Below are 22,819 nucleotides of genomic sequence, written 5' to 3'. Positions count from 1 at the left end.
CACGCAGACAGACAGAGGCAGACAGACAGAGGCAGACAGACAGAGACAGACAGACAGACAGAGACAGACAGAGGCAGACAGACAGAGACAGACAGAGACAGACAGAGACAGACAGACACAGACAGAGACAGACAGAGACAGACAGAGACAGACAGAGACAGACAGAGACAGACAGAGACAGACAGACAGAGACAGACAGACAGAGACAGACAGACAGAGACAGAGACAGACACAGACAGACACAGACACAGACAGACACAGACAGACACAGACAGAGACAGACAGAGACAGACAGAGACAGACAGAGACAGACAGACACACTCAGACACACTCAGACAGAGACAGACAGAGACAGACAGAGACAGACAGAGACAGACAGACAGAGACAGACAGACAGAGACAGACACAGACACAGACAGACACAGACACAGACAGACACAGACAGACACAGACAGAGACAGACAGAGACAGACAGAGACAGACAGACACACTCAGACACACTCAGACAGACAGACACACTCAGACAGACAGACAGACACACTCAGACAGACAGACACACTCAGACAGACAGACAGACTCAGACAGACAGACAGACAGACTCAGACAGACAGACAGACACACTCAGACAGACAGACAGACACACTCAGACAGACAGACAGACACACTCAGACAGACAGACAGACAGACACACTCAGACAGACAGACAGACACACTCAGACAGACAGACAGACACACTCAGACAGACAGACAGACACACTCAGACAGACAGACAGACAGACACACTCAGACAGACTCAGACAGACAGACAGACACACTCAGACAGACTCAGACAGACAGACAGACACACTCAGACAGACACACTCAGACAGACACACTCAGACAGACACACTCAGACAGACACACTCAGACAGACACACTCAGACAGACACACTCAGACAGACAGACAGACACACTCAGACAGACAGACAGACACACTCAGACAGACAGACTCAGACAGACAGACAGACAGACAGACAGACTCAGACAGACAGACAGACAGACAGACACACTCAGACAGACAGACAGACAGACAGACAGACAGACAGACACACTCAGACAGACAGACAGACACACTCAGACAGACAGACAGACAGACAGACTCAGACAGACAGACAGACAGACTCAGACAGACAGACTCAGACAGACAGACAGACAGACACACTCAGACAGACAGACAGACAGACAGACAGACAGACAGACAGACAGACAGACTCAGACAGACAGACTCAGACAGACAGACACACTCAGACAGACTCAGACAGACAGACAGACTCAGACAGACAGACAGACAGACAGACACACTCAGACAGACAGACACACTCAGACAGACAGACAGACAGACAGACAGACAGACAGACAGACACACTCAGACAGACAGACAGATACAGACAGACAGACAGACACACTCAGACAGACAGATACAGACACACTCAGACAGACACACTCAGACAGACAGATACAGACAGACAGATACAGACAGACAGACAGACAGACACAGACAGACAGACAGACAGACACAGACAGACAGACACAGACAGACAGACACAGTCAGACAGACAGACAGACACAGACAGACAGACAGACAGACAGACAGACAGACACACTCAGACAGACAGACAGACAGACACACTCAGACAGACAGACACACTCAGACAGACAGACAGATACAGACAGACAGACTCAGACAGACAGACAGATACAGACAGACAGACAGACACACTCAGACAGACAGATACAGACAGACACACTCAGACAGACACACTCAGACAGACACACTCAGACAGACACACTCAGACAGACACACTCAGACAGACACACTCAGACAGACACACTCAGACAGACAGATACAGACAGACAGATACAGACAGACACACTCAGACAGACACAGACAGACACAGACAGACACAGACAGACACAGACAGACACAGACAGACACAGACAGACACAGACAGACACAGACAGACAGACAGACACAGACAGACACAGACAGGGAGCAGGTTAAATGGTGCTGAGCAGAACAGGACTAGAGGTCTGGTGGAGCCTGTCTATAACACCAGACAGAGCCTGTCTATAACACCAGACAGAGCCTGTCTATAACACCAGACAGAGCCTGTCTATAACACCAGACAGAGCCTGTCTATAACACCAGACAGAGCCTGTCTATAACACCAGACAGAGCCTGTCTATAACACCAGACAGAGCCTGTCTATAACACCAGACAGAGACGGAGGGCTGTCAATGAATGGTGCGTCTGTGTGTGTGCATGTCATGATTCACAGTAAGAGAAACAGATAGCGAGAGAGGAAGTGTGTGTGTGTGTGAGAGAGCATGTGTATGTGCTGAGAACGTTTTTTTAGTCAGGAACCCCCCAACAACAAATTCATCAAACGGTAATGACAAGGAGAAGAGAGGAGTAACAGGAGAACGGGTTGAATACAGGAAGAGAGCCATGAACAGGATCCCATCAGTGGAAGACCTGGCGTGAGACCAGCCCGAACGCGCGGTCAAAGCCCGGGTCGCCGGACACAACTGCAGTGAGTCTGTCTGAACACTCTTACCTTCTTGTTGTTTTCTTTAATATCCTGGGGATTGAGCACCTTGTAGTCTCTGCAGAAAACCATACAGAGGAAGGAGAAGGAGAGAGGAGTAGAGAGAGGAGAGGAAGGAGGAGGGGTAGAGAGAGGAGAGGAAGGGGTAGAGAGAGGAGTAGAGAGAGGAGAGGAAGGAGGAGGGGAGTAAAGAGGTAGTATTAGATATGCGTGACATGTAATGGCGTTAGAACTGGAACATGCAATTTCACAGCAGCGCAATCAAAACTAATAGAGTGGAAACTACTAGAATTACACGCGCAGTCACACACACACAAACACACGCACGCACGCACACACACACACGCACGCACACACAGTCACACACACCTCCAACTCTTGGATGCTCAATCTCCCTAGTCATCTAGAAAAAAACATTAGGATTTCATATTGACCTGTTTGTATGTGCGTGTTTCAGAGCGTATGAGTGTTTGCGTTGCGTGCGATTTTTTGCATCGTGCGTGAGTGTGTGTGTGTGCGCGCGTGCGTGCGTGTGTGCGTGTGTGCGCGCGTGTGCAACTCACATGTAGTCCGGTCTGAAGTGGTGGAGCAGGGCGCAGAACGCCAGCCCGTTCCTCCAGGAAGTGGTGAAGTTGGTGATCTTGACCCCGCGGTAGTTCTTTGTGACTTCACGGCACCAGACCAGCAGTGATTGGCTAGCGTTGGGCTTCCCACTTAGCACTGGGCTGGGGAAGGGGCTGGGCTACAGGAAGAGGGGAGAGGTGGGGGGGTTCAGTTAGCAGGTTTTTACATGATATTAATGAAAAGCATTGGACAAAAGCACAACACAACGCAGATGCAGAGAGAGCAAGTCATTGTAGAACTGGAAAATATGCAAATTGGTCCAAAATGTCTACTCATGACGTTTGTATTTTAGAATGAATGAAGGTGCGTGACGCTAGAATGACCACAATGACACTTTTCAAACTGGTATTTTACCATCTACATTTCAAACCACTCGGATGAAGCAGACATTGTCCAATCTAGAAAAGCGTTTTATTCATTCAGCACTGTAATAAAATCTGGGCACAGTTTAAACACCTTCAACTGTGACGCATCTGAGGTCACTGACGTCCTTTCATGACAACAAAGTTCAACAACAAAGTGCACAATGTCGCTAATTCCTCATGTCCTCACTTCTGTCATCCAATTAGCATCCAATCAGGGAGCTGGGTGAATAAAGTGCAACGAGAGAAACACACATGCACGCACGCCGAGTCAAACAGACAGTCAAACACACGCGCGCGCGCACAGATATGCATGCACAGATACGCACACACAGCCGAGGGGTCAGCATGGATAATGTAAACACATTATTAATTAGCTCCGCCCTTTGAAGTCTTATCGGAACTCGGCTTAACCAATGGGAGGGTCCCATAGCCCAGACATCAAACCCTGCAAATCCACATCTGCCTACCATTCTGTCTGCCGGCCTCAGTAGAACCCATGTAATACTCACTATTGATCCGGCCTCAGTAGAACCCATGTAATTCTCGCTATTGATCGGGTCGCGAGCAGCTACTAAACAGGCAGGGGGCTTTCTGCCATGTTGATATCAATGTTCACTCAGTCTTCAGGAAAACAGTGACACAAAATCAGCGCTCACACACCAGCTCCATGGGAGACACAGGCAGTGTCCCAGCACTAAAACACAACTGGCGACTTCTGTACTTTGTACACCGTGGCCAAGTGCGCAGGTGGACATTAGAGGAGAGGTTTTAAGAGAAGGTTTTGCAAAAGCATCACTATCTAACAAAAACCTGGAGGCCTGGGGGATGAGCTAGCACGCCGACCAAAACAACACTTGCTCTTTATGTTACCAGTGAGAAGAATGTTGGTATTTATAAGTAGCAGGCTAAATGGACAGATGGAGAGCTGAACTATGGCCGAACTACACCCTCTGATGGACAATCTGGGTAACCGCAGGAGGGGGGGGTCGATAACAGAAGTTAAGAGGTGATGAGTGCCCTGTATGAACCAAAACACAGCTGGCGGAGAAATAAGTAAAGAGGTAGAGAGGTAACAGAGTGAGGATGAACTAGAGAGGAAGTGAAAGGGAGAGAGAGAGGTAAGGGGTGAGAGGTGAGGGGTGATGCATGGTGCCAACTAGTGGGTGTACGAGTCTCTGTCTGGTTTGGATGTGACTTTGTGTCAGTCGAAAGCATGGTCTGAGGACGGCAACCTAAAAACCTGGTGTCAGTCAGAGTGTGTGTGGGGCTGTGTGTGTGTGTGGGTGTGGGGCTGTGTGTGACTGACATCACTGTTTGGTACGGCGTGGGCATGCGATGTATGTGTGGACACTTGTTTTTCAGCCCCAAGGGGAGCCAAGATGAAACAGAGTTCACAGATCAACTCTAATAGCACCTTGTAACCTTTGGGTGTGTTTGTGTGTGTCCTTCAGGCACCGTCTCTCTGAGGAAGGTAAAGAGACACTTGACATTTTCGGTCCGCCTCTATAGACGACGCTAACCTTTCCCAACATCCTCACAACGTCACGTTTCAAACACCCCAAAATATTCCTGGTGGGCCACTCAACGCAAATAAATGAACCAGATTAATAAAACCATGAGGAAGAATTAGAAAATGACGACAAACACACCAATTTGGTTTAGTCCAATACCCTGACACGTCTCCCCAGAAGCACATCTCACCAAGTCACCCCATCAAACTGGCACTCAATGTGGAACTACACGCCAGCAACTTCACACTCGGAGGAGAAAGCTTTTCCGTGCCAACAACTTGATAGAGGTAACCCTTATCTGACACCAACCTCGGACGCTGCTGGGCCAATCTGCATAACCACGTGCAAGGCCCCGGGAATCGTGGGTATGGATTTGAACTCTTAGCTGCAATATCAGTTGCACCGCAGGGCAGAGATTTTAGTCCCTAAAGAGTATAGAACAAAGGATAGGAGCCGGACTAAAAAGAGTGTAGAATAAAGGATATGAGCAAGACTAAAAAGAGTATAGAACAAAGGATATGAGCAAGACTAAAAATAGTATAGAACAAAGGATATGAGCAAGACTAAAAAGAGTATAGAATAAAGGATATGAGCAAGGCTAAAAAGAGTATAGAATAAAGGATATGAGCAGGACTAAAAAGAGTGTAGAATAAAGGATATGAGCAGGACTAAAAAGAGTATAGAATAAAGGATATGAGCAGGACTAAAAAGAGTATAGAATAAAGGATATGAGCAGGACTAAAAAGAGTATAGAATAAAGGATATGAGCAGGACTAAAAAGAGTATAGAATAAAGGATATGAGCAGGACTAAAAAGAGTACAGAATAAAGGATATGAGCAGGACTAAAAAGAGTATAGAATAAAGGATATGAGCAGGACTAAAAAGAGTATAGAATAAAGGATATGAGCAGGACTAAAAAGAGTATAGAATAAAGGATATGAGCAGGACTAAAAAGAGTATAGAATAAAGGATATGAGCAGGACTAAATAGAGTATAGAATAAAGGATATGAGCAGGACTAAAAAGAGTATAGAATAAAGGATAGGAGCCGGACAGTGTCTGCCTGCGTCTGTCTGTCTGTCTGTGAAAGCAATTCTAAATGCACTTCATTTAAAGTTTGCTTTGATTAAGGCTATAGTCATTCAGCCACACACACACACTTTTCTCCCTCTGTCTCTCTCCCCTTTCCTCTCTCCCTCCCTCTCTCTGTCACCCTCTCTCAACCACTCCATATTCCTCCTGAGGCCATCTTTCTCTTTCAAGTGATGTTAAAAGTAGCTGTCTAATTTCAGGTCCATAATTACCTGGGATTAGACGCCAGGTGCCATTAAAGCAATTAGAACACAACACACTCCAGCAGAGGGAAACACACACACACACACACGTAAATTCACCCCTCTGTGGTTAGGTGTGTACAGCATTTAGTATACTTACGATACACACCGTCTTAACGAAATAAAAATGTCACCTTGGGTGGACATTTGACCTTGTGAGGACATTTCACCGATTCACTTTAACAATAAAAAAAAGAAGCTATTTCTGGCTTAGGGATTGATGCTGGGAGTTACGAATGGGGTCGGGAAAAATTGGATTTTGAACGGGGATATATATTATCTGTGCCCACAAGGATAGTAAAGAGCAAAACATGTCTGCGTCTCGGTCGCCATTCATTCTGAGACACCGCTGGTTATTCATAATAATCCATTATTCTGCCAAAACATCCACCAATCTCAGCCGAGTGACAACACTGGCCTATTACACGCCAGCAAGATAAAGGTGCATTCACACACTTAAACCTTATATCAGATAAATAGTATGACCAACAACCTGTCTCCAAACACACACACACACACACACACACACACACTTCATTTCCTTAACACACAAATATCACCAGGTACACTGCACAGCCTGACTTTTCAGTGTGTCTGGCCCAAAGCGTGTGTGTGTGGACTAGAATTGACACTGCTATGTTTCGGGGCTCGGGGGTGGGATTACAGTATGCCTGTGCCACGACCCAACAAACATTACATATTAAAAAAACCAAAAAGCCAAGTCCCATTACAAACCCAATACATTATCATATACAGACCTTATACACACGCACACGCCCAGCAGTGCTTTGGCGCAACGGGCCAGAAATACAACGGACGGAGGAGATTGCATTATAGCCCGACGCCACGGAGTCAACAACCAGGGCACACAGGGCTGGGCAGCTGAGGAATTGGACGGAGGAACGCTACACTCAGAATAATGTTGGATCGCTGGGAATAATGAAACATCATGTCCAGCTCTCTGGGAATGCTGTAGGTAACATTATGTAGGACTACCTGCCATCTGGGAACGGTGTAGGAAACATGAGGGAGGACTATCTGCCATTTGGGAATGCTGTAGGAAGCATCACAAAAGACTACCCAAATTGGGGAGTACAATGGATTAAAACAAAAATGTTTCAAATCTATGGAATAGAAATAGCAGAGTAAACATTGGGAGAGTAAACATTTTGTTTTTACTTCTGACTCCTATTATCCAAAAGTTGGGATTTGAAATCAAAAATATACAATGAGGTCACAATATAGACTTATAGAGTATCTGTGCACACTTATTGGAAATGAAAAATCTTTCAATACATTGTACTGCTATATTCAGGCTACCAAAAATATTTGGGACAACTGGCTTGACGAGTATTTCTGAACAGGGAGGAATGGTCGGTAAAACCATTCGTGTGAGAGAGCTGTCAACGTCCTGTCTTTATTCCAGGCTTTGCGTTAGCCTTTGGAGTTAAGAAAAGTCAAACTCTTGAGTGGCGACCGCATTTCACTCGGGGGCAAAACATATAAACGGAAGCTTCACTGATCTCAAAGGAATGACAAAAAGCCACACGTCTACAGGTAGTAAAGAGCTTCCAATCTCACTTTCATGTCCTTCTACAGGGCGTCCGAGTGTCAGACTTGAGGTGTTGAATCTCTTCCTCTTTAAAACTTGTAATCCGCTCAGGAAGCCTGCGGGAAAAACACAACCCCAAACACACACGCACACACGTGCCAGCTTCTTGTGTTGAAGCCGGCACAATTCAACAGGACAGGCTACTGTCGAGCATGCTGGTCCAGACACACTGTTTTACCACTGTGACAACGACTTCAGGCTATAACCAATAATGGCGTGGAGAAGGCCCACGGGTGTCTCCGTGTAGACGCTAAGCGAGCTCCTCGGTCGTCCCAACCCCAAACTTCACCGCGCTACAACACAACCTCAGTGGAGTGACATCAAAGTGGGACACTTGGATGCGCGGTGCGATAGAGTTTACAGGCATTTCTCGCAAGGGTCGAGTCATTTCACAAAGATTTTCGCCTTCATATAAGCCCTTCCACGCATGGATATCGGCCTACAAGACTACCAAACCATCTCAATCTGGGTCAAATGGGCGTAATTTAAATGAGTATTCTACTGCCAGCATGACTAGCTATGTCATACAACACGAGATACAAGATCTTACAGTGTAATGCCATCAAAAGACGAATCTGAGAACTATATTATTTTAGTGCCGATAGAAAAGACCTGTGAGAGCATTCAGACGCGTATTTGTTTCAGAAGAACCCGAACTAAGAGCCCATATCATCCCAAAAAAATACATACCCTCACTCTGCTGTGGAAAATAAATCGCTGTAGCTGCCCAATTAGTCGGAGGGACGGGGGTTCCCTTTTTACCCTTATTTTTAATTAAGCATTCCCAGGAAGGACACTTAATTACAGCAACAACAAGGGAGCAATTATGCCTAGCTGTCTTTCTCAGGGACAGAAACGCAACGTTTATTTCTCTCACCTTGTCAACACAGAGATTAGAACCAGCAACCTTCCTTTAACCGGCCCAACACCCATGACTAGTAGGCCACGCCGCTGCCTCCTTGTTGTGAGGGGCAGAACGACTGTCCGTCTAAACCCATGAGGAGCTGTGAAGAACAGAGGCTGAGCACTGATGTACAACAAGCGTGCTTCTCCTGTGTTCCCGGTTAAGTGCTTATCAGTCTCTAAATTGGACATTTCGTACTCATACACAGTAATGTGAAAATGTAAGCACATCCCCTGGAAAATTGGCCTTGACACATTCAAACATATTGATATGTTATCAGCGCTACAACACAACTGACAAATAGGGAAACTAATTTAAAAAAATTAACTGAAAGAGTATACTTCGCTTTAATGTATGCACCAACAATTTTATTCAGAAATGCAGTTTCATAGTGAGGAAAAAATAAGTACACCTTTAGCTTCAGTTACTGGCTGAAATAACCTTATGTAGCTTTTTTTTCTATTAGTGTCAGCCTATTAGTGTGTTCTGGGACGAATGTTGACCCAGTCTTCTTTACAGTACTGCTTCAACTGTGTGATCTCTGTTGCATGCTTTGGCCTTCCTCAAGGTCCCACACAACATTTAGCCATTTTATGTTATGGTAAAGGTAGGGGTGTAAACGATTAAACTTTGTTTGATTAATCGAACAAGGCTAATTTAATCAGTTAATGTGGTTGGAATTTAGCCCTAATAGTTCTACACAAACATATAAAACAAAATAAAAAAACCTACTTTTCCAGTCAGAGTTAAAGCTTTATACTCAAACTGTCTGCCTTTTCTTATAATGTAGAACCAGCCTTGAACTATTGAAACACTGGGTGTGATTCTAATTCCTGGAATAAGGCTTCGAATGTATGATCAAATCCTCCTGTCACATGACCACACAGAACACTGCCCAACACGTTCTTATCCTATACAGGAATGCCTTTGAACAGTTACCATGAAGCCCCTCCCACCAGCAGGGCCCCCCTGTCTTGATTGGTTGATCTCCAACCCCAAACTCTCAGTTAATTAATTCAACATTCCTTCAATGCAAACCGTCATTAGTCTAATCTGCTTTATGTGCCGTTAGCCGGGCCCCAACTTCAAACGCACAAGCCGCCTGGTGGTTCCTTCCCGGTGAAATTAACACGCACCACTTCACATTTTGGACTGCGTCTATGGCCACCATGACACACACACACACACACACACACACAGTCCAATCATAAGTTCCATGATGTAAATAGAGTTGTAGAGCGGCTGAGCAATGGTAGACGACAAAGGGTTGGAAGAGGAGAAGCAGCAATGTGTGTGTGCACACGTCCTCAGGAAAATAAAATACATTAAGATACAAACGACAACTTGCAAGTCCACACACACACACACACCCCCGCACACACACCCCCGCACACACACCCCCGCACACAGTATCTCTGAGTCAGTGTGTCCCAGGGTTCTGATTCGCTGACTCTGTGAAGGGTGGCGCTTGCAACGCCAGGGTGGCGGGTTCGCTTCCCAGGGCCCACCCACGGGACCAGGCTGTCCGTCCACGGTCCGCACATTCCCAACAGCCCCCCCCCCGCAGGGTGACTTTGTAATTATGTTCATTTTAATTGGCTTCCTGCTATCAACGTTCTCATCACTTAGGAGTCCCCCCCCCCCCACCCCCACACTGGGCAAGGCATTGAGGCCCGCATCACTGGCGTGTGAGTGGGGTGAGAGCGTGGCGAGGGGGGAGCAAAAGACACCCCCATCCTTTTTACCTGCGGAACATGATTCTAGACAGAAGTCCTCCTTAATTAGTTTTCCCAGCCGTTAGCACCTGCTCAGATTAATTGATAAACATTCTGGCTATCGGGAGGGACAATCAGTGACCTCTTGCACCCGTAATTTGTTTGTGGAAGACTGAAGTTAAAAGGAGATTAATGGACTATAGATTTATTCATAAGAACCCGAGCCCACTATGCCGCCGTGAGGAGGAGGAGGACCTGGGGGTGGGCTGAGGTTGAGGATCTCTTAAAGACACACTCGTTGGTTTTTGTTCAATTATAACCCGTAGTTGTGAAAGTGGTGCTTATGGGCAGAAAAATGTCATGTCTACTGTGTACCGTGTCATCCAAACATTTACAACATCATCCAAACATTTACTACCTCATCCAAACGTGCACTACCTCATCCAAACGTGCACTACCTCATCCAAACGTGCACTACCTCATCCAAACGTGCACTACCTCATCCAAACGTGCACTACCTCATCCAAACGTGCACTACCTCATCCAAACGTGCACTGCATCACACATTGTGTACTACATGGCACAAGCTTTGATTATTTAAAGTCTTTAGGTGCCCAATTGGCAAAGAAAGCGTCTTAGATGCTCCCTCCCTTCAGCCACCCTCAACTCAGATTCCATCACCACCTTTAAAAACTGACTTGTTCAATGCCGCCATTCCCCTCTGTGTAGCTTTAACCTCAGTTAGCCTCAGGCGTCGGCTTGAGTGGTCGTACAGGCGAGTAGGTTTGAGTGGTCGTACGGGCGTCGGTTTGAGTGGTCGTACGGGCGTGTCGGTTTGAGTGGTCGTACGGGCGTGTCGGTTTGAGTGGTCGTACGGGCGTGTCGGTTTGAGTGGTCGTACGGGCGTGTCGGTTTGAGTGGTCGTACGGGCGTGTCGGTTTGAGTGGTCGTACGGGCGTGTCGGTTTGAGTGGTCGTACGGGCGTGTCGGTTTGAGTGGTCGTACGGGCGAGTCGGTTTGAGTGGTCGTACGGGCGAGTCGGTTTGAGTGGTCGTACGGGCGAGTAGGTTTGAGTGGTCGTACGGGCGCGTCGGTTTGAGTGGTCGTACGGGCGCGTCGGTTTGAGTGGTCGTACGGGCGCGTCGGTTTGAGTGGTCGTACGGGCGCGTCGGTTTGAGTGGTCGTACGGGCGCGTCGGTTTGAGTGGTCGTACGGGCGCGTCGGTTTGAGTGGTCGTACGGGCGCGTCGGTTTGAGTGGTCGTACGGGCGCGTCGGTTTGAGTGGTCGTACGGGCGCGTCGGTTTGAGTGGTCGTACGGGCGCGTCGGTTTGAGTGGTCGTACGGGCGCGTCGGTTTGAGTGGTCGTACGGGCGCGTCGGTTTGAGTGGTCGTACGGGCGCGTCGGTTTGAGTGGTCGTACGGGCGCGTCGGTTTGAGTGGTCGTACGGGCGCGTCGGTTTGAGTGGTCGTACGGGCGCGTCGGTTTGAGTGGTCGTACGGGCGCGTCGGTTTGAGTGGTCGTACGGGCGCGTCGGTTTGAGTGGTCGTACGGGCGCGTCGGTTTGAGTGGTCGTACGGGCGCGTCGGTTTGAGTGGTCGTACGGGCGCGTCGGTTTGAGTGGTCGTACGGGCGCGTCGGTTTGAGTGGTCGTACGGGCGCGTCGGTTTGAGTGGTCGTACGGGCGCGTCGGTTTGAGTGGTCGTACGGGCGCGTCGGTTTGAGTGGTCGTACGGGCGCGTCGGTTTGAGTGGTCGTACGGGCGCGTCGGTTTGAGTGGTCGTACGGGCGCGTCGGTTTGAGTGGTCGTACGGGCGCGTCGGTTTGAGTGGTCGTACGGGCGCGTCGGTTTGAGTGGTCGTACGGGCGCGTCGGTTTGAGTGGTCGTACGGGCGCGTCGGTTTGAGTGGTCGTACGGGCGCGTCGGTTTGAGTGGTCGTACGGGCGCGTCGGTTTGAGTGGTCGTACGGGCGCGTCGGTTTGAGTGGTCGTACGGGCGCGTCGGTTTGAGTGGTCGTACGGGCGCGTCGGTTTGAGTGGTCGTACGGGCGCGTCGGTTTGAGTGGTCGTACGGGCGCGTCGGTTTGAGTGGTCGTACGGGCGCGTCGGTTTGAGTGGTCGTACGGGCGCGTCGGTTTGAGTGGTCGTACGGGCGCGTCGGTTTGAGTGGTCGTACAGGCGTCGGTTTGAGTGGTCGTACAGGCGTGTCTGTTTGAGTGGTCGTACAGGCGTTAGGCTGAGTGGGATGTAACAAAGTCACATGGAGTGGTTTTTAAGGAACAACACATGGTCTCCATCATGCTTAAGATGGTTTCTGGGCAGAGCCAGAGCGAGTCAGAGAGAGCGGTAAGAGTGGTGTCACTGACGCTGGTTCAATCTAACAGGATCATGCCGGTACCTCCAAACGGCCGGCCCACAACAGCGCTCCCTCCGCCTCCGGCAGCCAAAGCTGATTTGCACAGGCGTGAGTGCGGGTAATGTCGCCGGCGCCTCCTCGACAAGCCAAAGCCGGCGCTTACACCGCATTAACGCTGTGTTACACGTTTGTAGAGCGAGACGCCCTGCCCAGAGCACAACTGGCAACCACTGCCGCTAGCACCCGATATCTGGGCCCTCTCCAAAAATTTGCTTTCGTGTTATAGTTTGTTGTTTGTTTTTTACCGGGGGAGGTTTTAGCAGTTTAGTCCCAAAGCCTAAAATATGGTTTTGTGTGGCTATGGCTGTAGAGTAGCACGTGGCCTGGGAAGAGATCAGTCTGATAAATTACACCGATGGCGTGCTACGTATGTATAGAGGCCAAACACAGACGCCATTTCTAATATCATGTCAATCGATTGAATTTGCCAAGGACACAGGAAGCATCTGAGCTCAACTGGAGCGTCATCGCATGGGGTCTGAATACTTATGTAGGTCAGATATTTCCTTCTCAATAAATTGTCTCAGGTTTCTAAAAACGTGTTTTCACTTTGTCATCACGGGATACTGTGTGTCGATTGACGGCAGGAGGCAAATATCCTTAATTATAAGGGGGTGTCTTGGTTAAATATCCTTAAATATCTTGGGGTGTTGGTTGGCCCACCGCGGACCAACACCCCAAGACACTATGTTGGAGTCCTTTATTCTGGCAGTTGGACTGTGGGACTGTTCCGGACCAAGAGCTAATGGGTACCCTGACAAAAAACAAACCAGCCAAAACAAGTACCTTCGACATGTACATCTGCTGTGTTCCATAAGGGGAACCAATTAAAGCTGTTCCAAAACATTGACACTAGTCCGCCATTCAAAATAAAGCCAAGCCACATGAAAGACACATTTTGCCTGGAGGGACCACGTTGAGACACAAACTAGTCGCGCGCAGAACTCTAAAAACCCAATCCGTTAAAACACAGTGTCTGAAGGCAGTGTCCAGGGGGTTGATTTGGAATGTGGAACAACCAACGCTTCACTAAACCGGGAAGTGAGGAGAGCGGATCGATACGTTGGGCTGCCGCCTTCAGAGTCGGCCGTTTGTCACCCCAATCAAACGCCTCGATACACGAATGAGACGAGAGGGAGCACACTCCAGCTGATGACACCACGGCAGGCTTTAACACCGCCACTCTACCGGGGAGACCGGGCCAGTAGAGGGGTGGACACGACACGCTGCTTTCTGAAGCCATATTCCGGAGCGGTTAAAGGAGTCAGGCTGAACCGCATGGGGGTAGAGTAAAAGCACAAGATATAACTAAAAGGACAACGGAAAATGTTCGCCTTTGCCGCTCGGATCCGCGGACGGGCTCAGCAACCTAACCGGCGGAAAAGGCTTTGGCCGAGTTTACACAGGCAGCATAAATCTGACTCTTGGCCGGTTATCTGGGATTTGGCCCAGTGAGATCAGAACGTTTGCCAGTAGCTGGACAGACGATCACAACTGGTCCATCTGTGCAAACGTGGCCTTGTGAATGGAGAATCTGATAGCGCCCATCCCGGTCGCCGTTCCAGGTTCATCGTGTATTAATGTTATTGTAATTATAATAGAAAGGCTTCCTTCGGAGGGCAGACACATCTGAATACCTGAGTGCTTCTCAAGAGGAAATGGAAGGTTATAACGAGCCAATTAAAGCCTTATCATCACCCCCCCCCCGACACACAGACAGACACACACAGACACACACAGACAGTGACAGACACACACACAGACAGACAGACAAATCACTCAGACTAATTTGTAGGGTCCTTCCAAGGTCTTCTTTAAACAGTGGAGTGGAGACCAATTGGTTTAATTCAATTAACATGGAGGGAGATTTGGTGTGTGTGTCTGTGTGTCTGTGTGTCTGTCTGTGTGTGTGTGTGTGTGTCTAACAGGGCTTAAATAAGGGTAGTACTGAGGAAGATTAACCAGCACCCCTCGCCCCTTTGCACCTCCTTACCCTACGCCTCCTTCGCCTACCCAGGAGTTCATGCCCCCCCACACACCTCCTGCAGACAGATTCGGCTAAAGATAACCCCCCCCCTCCAGTCCGTCTGCCTTGTCATCCCAACACCAACGTCTACCTCCAGGGGTCTGTGGGCCAGTATGGTCTGTCATCCCAACACCAACGTCTACCTCCAGGGGTCTGTGGGCCAGTATGGTCTGTCATCCCAACACCAACGTCTACCTCCAGGGGTCTGTGGGCCAGTATGGTCTGTCATCCCAACACCAACGTCTACCTCCAGGGGTCTGTGGGCCAGTATGGTCTGTCATCCCAACACCAACGTCTACCTCCAGGGGTCTGTGGGCCAGTATGGTCTGTCATCCCAACACCAACGTCTACATCCAGGGGTCTGTGGGCCAGTATGGTCTGTCATCCCAACACCAACGTCTACCTCCAGGTGTCTGTGGGCCAGTATGGTCTGTCATCCCAACACCAACGTCTACCTCCAGGGGTCTGTGGGCCAGTATGGTCTGTCATCCCAACACCAACGTCTACCTCCAGGGGTCTGTGGGCCAGTATGGTCTGTCATCCCAACACCAACGTCTACCTCCAGGGGTCTGTGGGCCAGTATGGTCTGTCATCCCAACACCAACGTCTACCTCCAGGGGTCTGTGGGCCAGTATGGTCTGTCATCCCACACCAACGTCTACCTCCAGGTGTCTGTGGGCCAGTATGGTGGGTTGGAAGTGACACAAAGCTCCTTGCAGGACTTCCCAGGGGACAGAAGCGTTTCCCACTCTGAGACAGCTTGGTACACGTCAACTGGCCAACCAATTAACTTGGTGAAGTCGGGTGTGCTAGTCCTGGAAGACGACAAACGAGCGGAACGGCTTGGGCCCTTGAGAAGAGGTTTGGGAAACACTTGTCTCTCTTGGCCCCTCAGACAAGTGCTTCCATGAGAGAAGCCCTTGAGTGGAATCAGACATCAAACGTGGAGGATTAACGTTGAGATTCACTCGGACTTCAAGTCTCCTTCAAATCAAACAGGTCCTCTTTGCTAGATTACACATTATTTGTTTTTACTCCCTCTCCCTCACCCTCATTCTCTCCCTCACCCTCTCCCTCACCCTCTCCCTCTCCCATCAGCCTGACTCACTCCTAAAAAGCAGCTAAAGGTAATCCCTGGCAGATAAAACCAAAGGACTTGCCACAGGGAGATTAGGGGCTGAATCCCAAACAGAACCCTGCTCTGTGTGAAGGGCACAACTTTCAGTCCGGGTCCACAGGACCCCAGTCAGAAGTAGTGCGCTTCAGAGGGGACAGGGAGCCATTGGGGCGGCGCCTTGTGATGCCTTTAACACCGGCTAGCCAGGGTGTGGATGGGCTCTCCAAGCGCTTAACTGGTGAACTGATGGAGCACCAGGGTGATGATAGCACCCACGCTGGATGAAAACACTGCCAGGACGTCTACACGAGGTGGCAACATGGGGGGAGGGGGGGAGTGGCAACACAGGGGGAGGGAGGGAGTGGCAACACGGGGGGAGGGAGGGAGTGGCTACACGGGGGGGAGTGGCTAACAGCACCACCTGGTTACGGACAGCTGATAGAATGAGGTTCTTGACTTGCTTGATGCCTAACTGACATGTATAAACACACACTGACCAGGGGTGTAGATGAGGAAAACGTAGCCGGCCGGCTCTTACACAACCCAAGAGGTCCTCGTCACATTGGACCCATGGACAGCCCGGACACACCAACAGACCCCAGAGGGGAATCCACTGGTCGGTCCTGATGCAACACTTGGCCTGGCGCAGAAGCTCAAGCAACAGAAACAGTTTAACAGAAACAAAGGAAAGCAAAAGGAACCAGAGGAGGAGGTGCCTGGCTGAGTTCCTCCGATAGGAACGGTTATTTAAACTTTCCAAAATGCTTTATGGAATAAATAGGGACGAAGTGGCGGTGATGGACGGGAGGAGGGTGGACAGGCGGCAACGGGCGGGGGGGGTAGATGGGCGGGGAGACAGACGAGTAAGGACGGGAGGGGGTGGATGGGCGATGACAGACGGGGATGGAGGACATGGATCAACGGCCTTCAGAAAAGTCTAGATAATCTTAGTGTCCGAAGTCAGAGGAACTTTGAAGAATCTCCGAAAGGCGCAGCAAAGTGATCAGCTTCTGTTTGAGTCAGCTCCCAGAAAAACTTCCCTGCCAACTTATCTTTCATGGTGTTTAAAAGAGGTCAGGGGATGGGTGAATGGTCTACACCAGACTTTTAATTTGCATTTCACTCTTTCCATTTCTCTCCCTCCACTTCGCTCTCCCTCGCTTTCACCCTGCCTGTGACAGTTGTGCCCTGGAGCCATGACCTGGTCAGAACAGGAAGTTACTCTGGTGACCGGGTCTTAGTTCTCCCTGCTCTACCAAAGCTCTAAGCAGCTCCGATATCACCGGCTCACAGAGAAGGATCGGAGCAGGTGTGGGGGGGGGGGGGGGGGGGGGGGGGGGGGGGGGGGTTGGGGTCTCGAGGATGACTGGCTTACCTTACCCGTTAAACCTCCAGGATTATTCAACTATGGTTACACAGATTACAGAGGGGCTGACGGGGATAAAGGCCTGGTGTCATGGCTCTATATGAGGGAGGAATGGGGGGCCTGGAATATAGTGGCCCTGTCTGCTCTTCAACAGGACAACTTAATATGGCCGTAGGTAAGAGCCCACCTGTGGACGAGGGGCTGGGAGGGCTAGGAAGGAGAGGGGGACAGCATTATTCCCCAGGGCCTCGACCCTCTGTCCCGGTTCCCCTACACCCTGTCAAACTCCACAATGACAGAACGCCGGGCCCTCGCCCCTCCAAAGCTCGCCCTCACCGAAAGCTAATTAAGAAATATTGCGGGCTTCTGCGAACTCAATTAAATAATGTTAATTTATTCTAATTTCAATTTACACACAGGCTCCGACTGCAGCGGGCCAGGAAAACAAAGGAGCGGGAATGAAAGGAACTTCGCCTCGCTCCGCCCTCCCTGGGAGCTGTTCTCGCTCGCTCTGTGTGTGTGTGTGTGTGTGTGTGTGTGTGTGTGTGTGTGTAGTTCCATGAGAAGTGCACTGTGCTCTCAGCTCCTTAGAAACACAGTTTAATTTGGGCCTTTGATTAATCTGAATAATCACTGAAACCTTTTAATGGAACACACCTTTCATGAGCTTTCACTTAGCCAACCATCTCTTCAGAGGTGTGTGTGTGTTCGTTCATACACATACTACAGCTGGCAAGCGATACAGGGAGTGCATATTTGAACGCAGACTGCCCTTCCATTAAAACTCCTGCAGCAGAAGTTTAAGATCTTTGTTCAAACACAGAACTCTAACAAAGTCTTTATGCAAATATTAAGATAATACCTATTACATAACAGGAATAGAAAGTATTCAGCCAACACAGGCTTCCGCCCGGCACTTCTGCACATATGGGGAAAAAAGGACTAATAACGCTTGAAGCGGAAACTGATGAATACCCCCAAAATCAAGGCAGTGTCAGAGGAAAGCCCCTCGAATGAAGACGACGGGCCAGAGACAGAAGACATGAAGAGGAAAACCCCTCGAATGAAGACGACGAGCCAGAGACAGAAGACATGAAGAGGAAAGCCCCTCGAATGAAGACGACGGGGCAGAGACAGAATCTCTCTCTGGTAAGTCTGTCTTCACTTTCTACTCTGTACTTCTTTCAGATACTTCCTCCGTTCATTTACATGACTCCTGCAACCAGAGGGATGCACCAATGAACTCTGGGATCTTTCTCCGTTGATTGAGAGAAGAGAAGAGAGAGAGGGAGAGAAAGAAGATCGGATTGTCTAAGAGAACATGACAAGTCAACTTCACTTGACTAAGAAATTTAATCCTAAAAGCAGTCTATTCCAATCGTCATGGATGACGGGTGACAAGTTCATGTTGCTTTGGGCCCTCCACCCTGGCCTCCACCCTGGCCTCCACCCTGGCCTCCACCCTGGCCTCCACCCTGGCAATGGGTTCAACACCACTGCAGCCACAATTACCCAGAATGCACCGGGATCACTGCTGTCACCATGGCCACGAGAAGGACAGGCTGAGGGAAGTCGAGTCCATTCCTCGTTAGTTGTTAAACACACCGTCAATCAGGTCGGAATGAAGGAAAAAGAAAAGAGAAAAAAAAAAGACAAAAAGGGCATCCCAACTACCCCCTGCGCCCTACCCCCTGCGCCCTACCCCCTGCGCCCTACCCCCTGCGCCCTACCCCCTGCGCCCTACCCCCTGCGCCCTACCCCCTGCGCCCTACCCCCTGCGCCCTACCCCCTGCGCCCTATGCCCTATTCCCAGACTTCTTTTAACCAGAGGTCTATGGTGCACGGCGCTGCATACCCATCCTCCAGGGAGCGTCCAGGCAGCGCCCAGGGGACCATAACAAGCTCTCACTGTTCATGGGAAATTCCTAACGTCTCGGCTTGGTTTGCCGGGCAGACACGAGGACGCCCCTCAGAACCGGAGACGCCAGGCGTCATTGGAGGAGCCGCGAAGGAATAAGCCGTGAACACGTGGAGACCACAGCCAACGGAGGAAAGACTGAAACATTCTATGACAACGACACTCAATATTTCATATGTTTACGCCCACCTTCTGGCTGGCCTGGCTTCGGCACTGTACAGAGTCGGAGGGGGATTAGAATGCCGCGGTCAGAGGGTCTGTTTTAAACGTCTAGCCTGAAGGACCACACACCAGAATGTCATGGACGTCCTGATTAGCCACAGTCTGCTGACGACTGGATATGTAGACCTAACACCATGACAGGCAATACGTCCAGACACACACACACACACATATGTAAATGGGACTGCACTCACACCCACAGAAAAAAAGTATTTAAATAAGACCACACACAAACACACACAGACACACACACACACACAGACACACACACGACATAGGAACACACACACACACACACGTTCGAACAATGTCCTTCCTAACCCATTAAACATGATGTATGCAAGAGTGAGAAATGATTTGAAGCTAAGCCTCGGCCAAATTATCCAGATGTATTTCCCGACACAGAACCGATGCATGTAAAGGAGTTATTGTGTGTCCGTGTTTATTGGACAAAACAAAAGGGGATTGGCTACTTCGGACCCCCTGAGGGTGAGCTGCGAATGCATATATATGAGGCGTTGTCGCATTTCCCAATGTTTCAATTCATGTTCACACACTGAGATAAGCACTCTGGTATTCTTTATCGGGGACCTGCACTCTCTCACACAACACCCACTACACAACCTGAACGTATGTGTGTGCGTAGATACAGAACAAACACACACACTCTCTTACACAGTCACCTCAAACAGAGGGAGGCTAACCATGTTTGTTATTTGGGTGTCCACAGCAAGCATATCTTCACCTACTAAACAGGGCCTTGGGCACGCTTGGTATTCACACACACAAGACACACACACACACACACACACACAGACACACACACAGACACACACACACACAGACACACACACACACAGACACACACACACACAGACACACACACACAGACACACACACACACAGACACACACACACACAGACACACACACACACAGACACACACACACACAGACACACACACACACAGACACACACACACACAGACACACACACACACAGACACACACACACACAGACACACACAGTGAAATGTTGGTTTCACCGTGGGAACGTCTCTCCTATTAAATCTCTGACTTCAGAATAAAGGTCACCCTTCAGCCAACCGGAGACAAACTGTACGAGGGGTGTAAATAAAAGCCCACCTGTAAATGTGCAACCCCGGGCCCAACCGGGCTCAAATCTCCCGGCAGCAACTGTCCATCCTTCTCTGTCTCCCCCCGCCCAGCCCCGGCACGCTGCATGCCCACCACAGACCGCCGAGTCTGGGTAATTAAAGTAGTTTAGACCCCCCCCACGCCCACGGTCACACGGCGGTGCAGCTGGCTGATAAACCCCCGCCGTAATTACACAGAGTTGTTACTGTTACCGGGCCGGCCCAACTAAAACAGCCAGCCAGCCACCAGGGAGGGAGCGGAGGGTTCCAGAAGGATGCGGTGTGTGTACGTGTGAGTGTGTGTACGTGTGAGTGTGTGTACGTGTGTGTGTCTGTGTACAGGGGTCCCCCCCCCATCCCTACTCCCTGTGATCACTCTGCTAGAGTTAAGCCTCAGTGTTTAAGCCCCTCATACGCTCTGTGCCCCCACCTCTGTCTCACACACACACACCTTACCCCCCCATCATTCCTGGCCACTGGGCTGACTTCCCGTGTGTGTGTGTGTGTGTGTGTCTGCCATCCATTTAATTGCGACTTCCAGAAATGTGGAATGCAAAAATAAACACACACCACATACAACAGGCCGCTACACAAATAATGGCATCACAATGAGTTGGAGGAGAAGCAGGTGGAGGCCCTCATTTAAAAGAGTCACACACACACACACACACGTCCTTGCGGATTCCAGCCCCCTACACGCTCCCCTGACCAGGCCTTACCTTTGGGGAGGACGCGGAGGTCAGCTCTCTCCCCATCATGGCGGCCACAGCCCCGGGGCCAGGGGGCACGGGCCGCTCTGGCCCCGCTCTGGAGGTCTGGGCCACGGAGGGGCTGGGTCCCGGGGGTCCTGGGGGCTGCGGAGCTCTCCTCTTCTGGCCACCGAAGTCCGGTGAAGGGTCTCGCAACGGGCGGCATGGACTGGAGGTCCGGGGCTCATAGAACGGGTTGGATCTGCCGGGGGGGAAAATAACAGGAGAAAAAGGCAGAGAGAGAAAGGAACAAGGCAGTTAGAATATTTCAGGTTGGTTTGTTTTTAACTTGTGGGTACTATGTTGCCCTGGTTTGATTTCATTTGTTGTTCATTTACAAGCTTTGGCCAACGAGCAGGGAAGGAGACACTTTGGAGTTCCGACACAGAAACACAGACCGCTGAAGTACCTGGTCAGGTAGACTGAACCGCGCACGCACGCACACACACACACACACACACACACGTAACTGACATACAGGTGCTCTGGGGTCAGCGCTGTGCGACCTCATATCCAACCCACCACGTAGGGCACTGACAGACATCGTATTTGGTCAAAACAGGTCGGCCAGAGGGTTTGGAACCGTCCACACTGCTCAGCGTCACTCACCACCTACTAAACAATGACTGCCTGTCACGCGCCGTCAGGGGGCCCATTTAGCCCGCGACCAACAGAAAGACGGGGGGGGGGGGGGGGGGGGGGGTAACAGGAGAACAAGCAGAGCAATGGACGCGGTGAACAGGAGTCTTCGCCATACCCAATTTGGCTACAGGACGGGTCAAAGGGCTCAGTCAAAACACAGGCATGACCTCTTGACACCCCCTCCCCCCAACATAGAGGTCACCCAGTTACCTCAGAGCTCCACAATGTGTCTTTGTGTCTGGATCACCTGGAGTTTTCATTTGGATTCACGAGGGGACCTCTAACAACATCAGACAGATTTAAATAAATGTTTTAGAAATCAGTCTCCTATGCAACTCTGCCGTGGAGGAGACGCAAAGCATCAACTACCGCCGCTCCTAACGTCTTCCAGGGGAGGTGTTGAGGAGAGGGGGTGGAGGGTATTGGCGTTTTTCTATTGTAGCTCTGCATTAATACCATCCACTGTAGTTCTGCATTAATACCATCTACTGTAGTTCTGCATTAATACCATCCACTGTAGTTCTGCATTAATACCATCCACTGTAGTTCTGCATT

At 49.9% G+C, this 22,819-nt stretch overlaps 1 protein-coding gene across 3 annotated transcripts in view; it reads right to left on the bottom strand.

The window, feature by feature from the left end:
• The window catches only part of ehbp1 (EH domain binding protein 1), a 147,257-nt gene that overhangs the window by 76,280 nt on the left and 48,158 nt on the right, over window positions 1–22,819 (bottom strand). For all 3 annotated transcript variants that reach the window (XM_034292258.1, XM_029119964.2, XM_034292259.1), the window contains 3 exons: window positions 21,593–21,824; window positions 3,152–3,330; window positions 2,598–2,646 (listed from right to left, as the gene is read on the bottom strand). In XM_034292258.1, coding sequence (XP_034148149.1) covers window positions 2,598–2,646; window positions 3,152–3,330; window positions 21,593–21,824 — 460 coding nt within the window. The remainder of the gene's footprint in view (window positions 1–2,597; window positions 2,647–3,151; window positions 3,331–21,592; window positions 21,825–22,819) is intronic.

Source organism: Esox lucius, chromosome 5, assembly GCF_011004845.1.
Source record: "Esox lucius isolate fEsoLuc1 chromosome 5, fEsoLuc1.pri, whole genome shotgun sequence".
In the NCBI taxonomy this organism is placed as follows: domain Eukaryota; kingdom Metazoa; phylum Chordata; class Actinopteri; order Esociformes; family Esocidae; genus Esox; species Esox lucius.
This window is presented reverse-complemented; position numbering and strand designations above follow the sequence as displayed.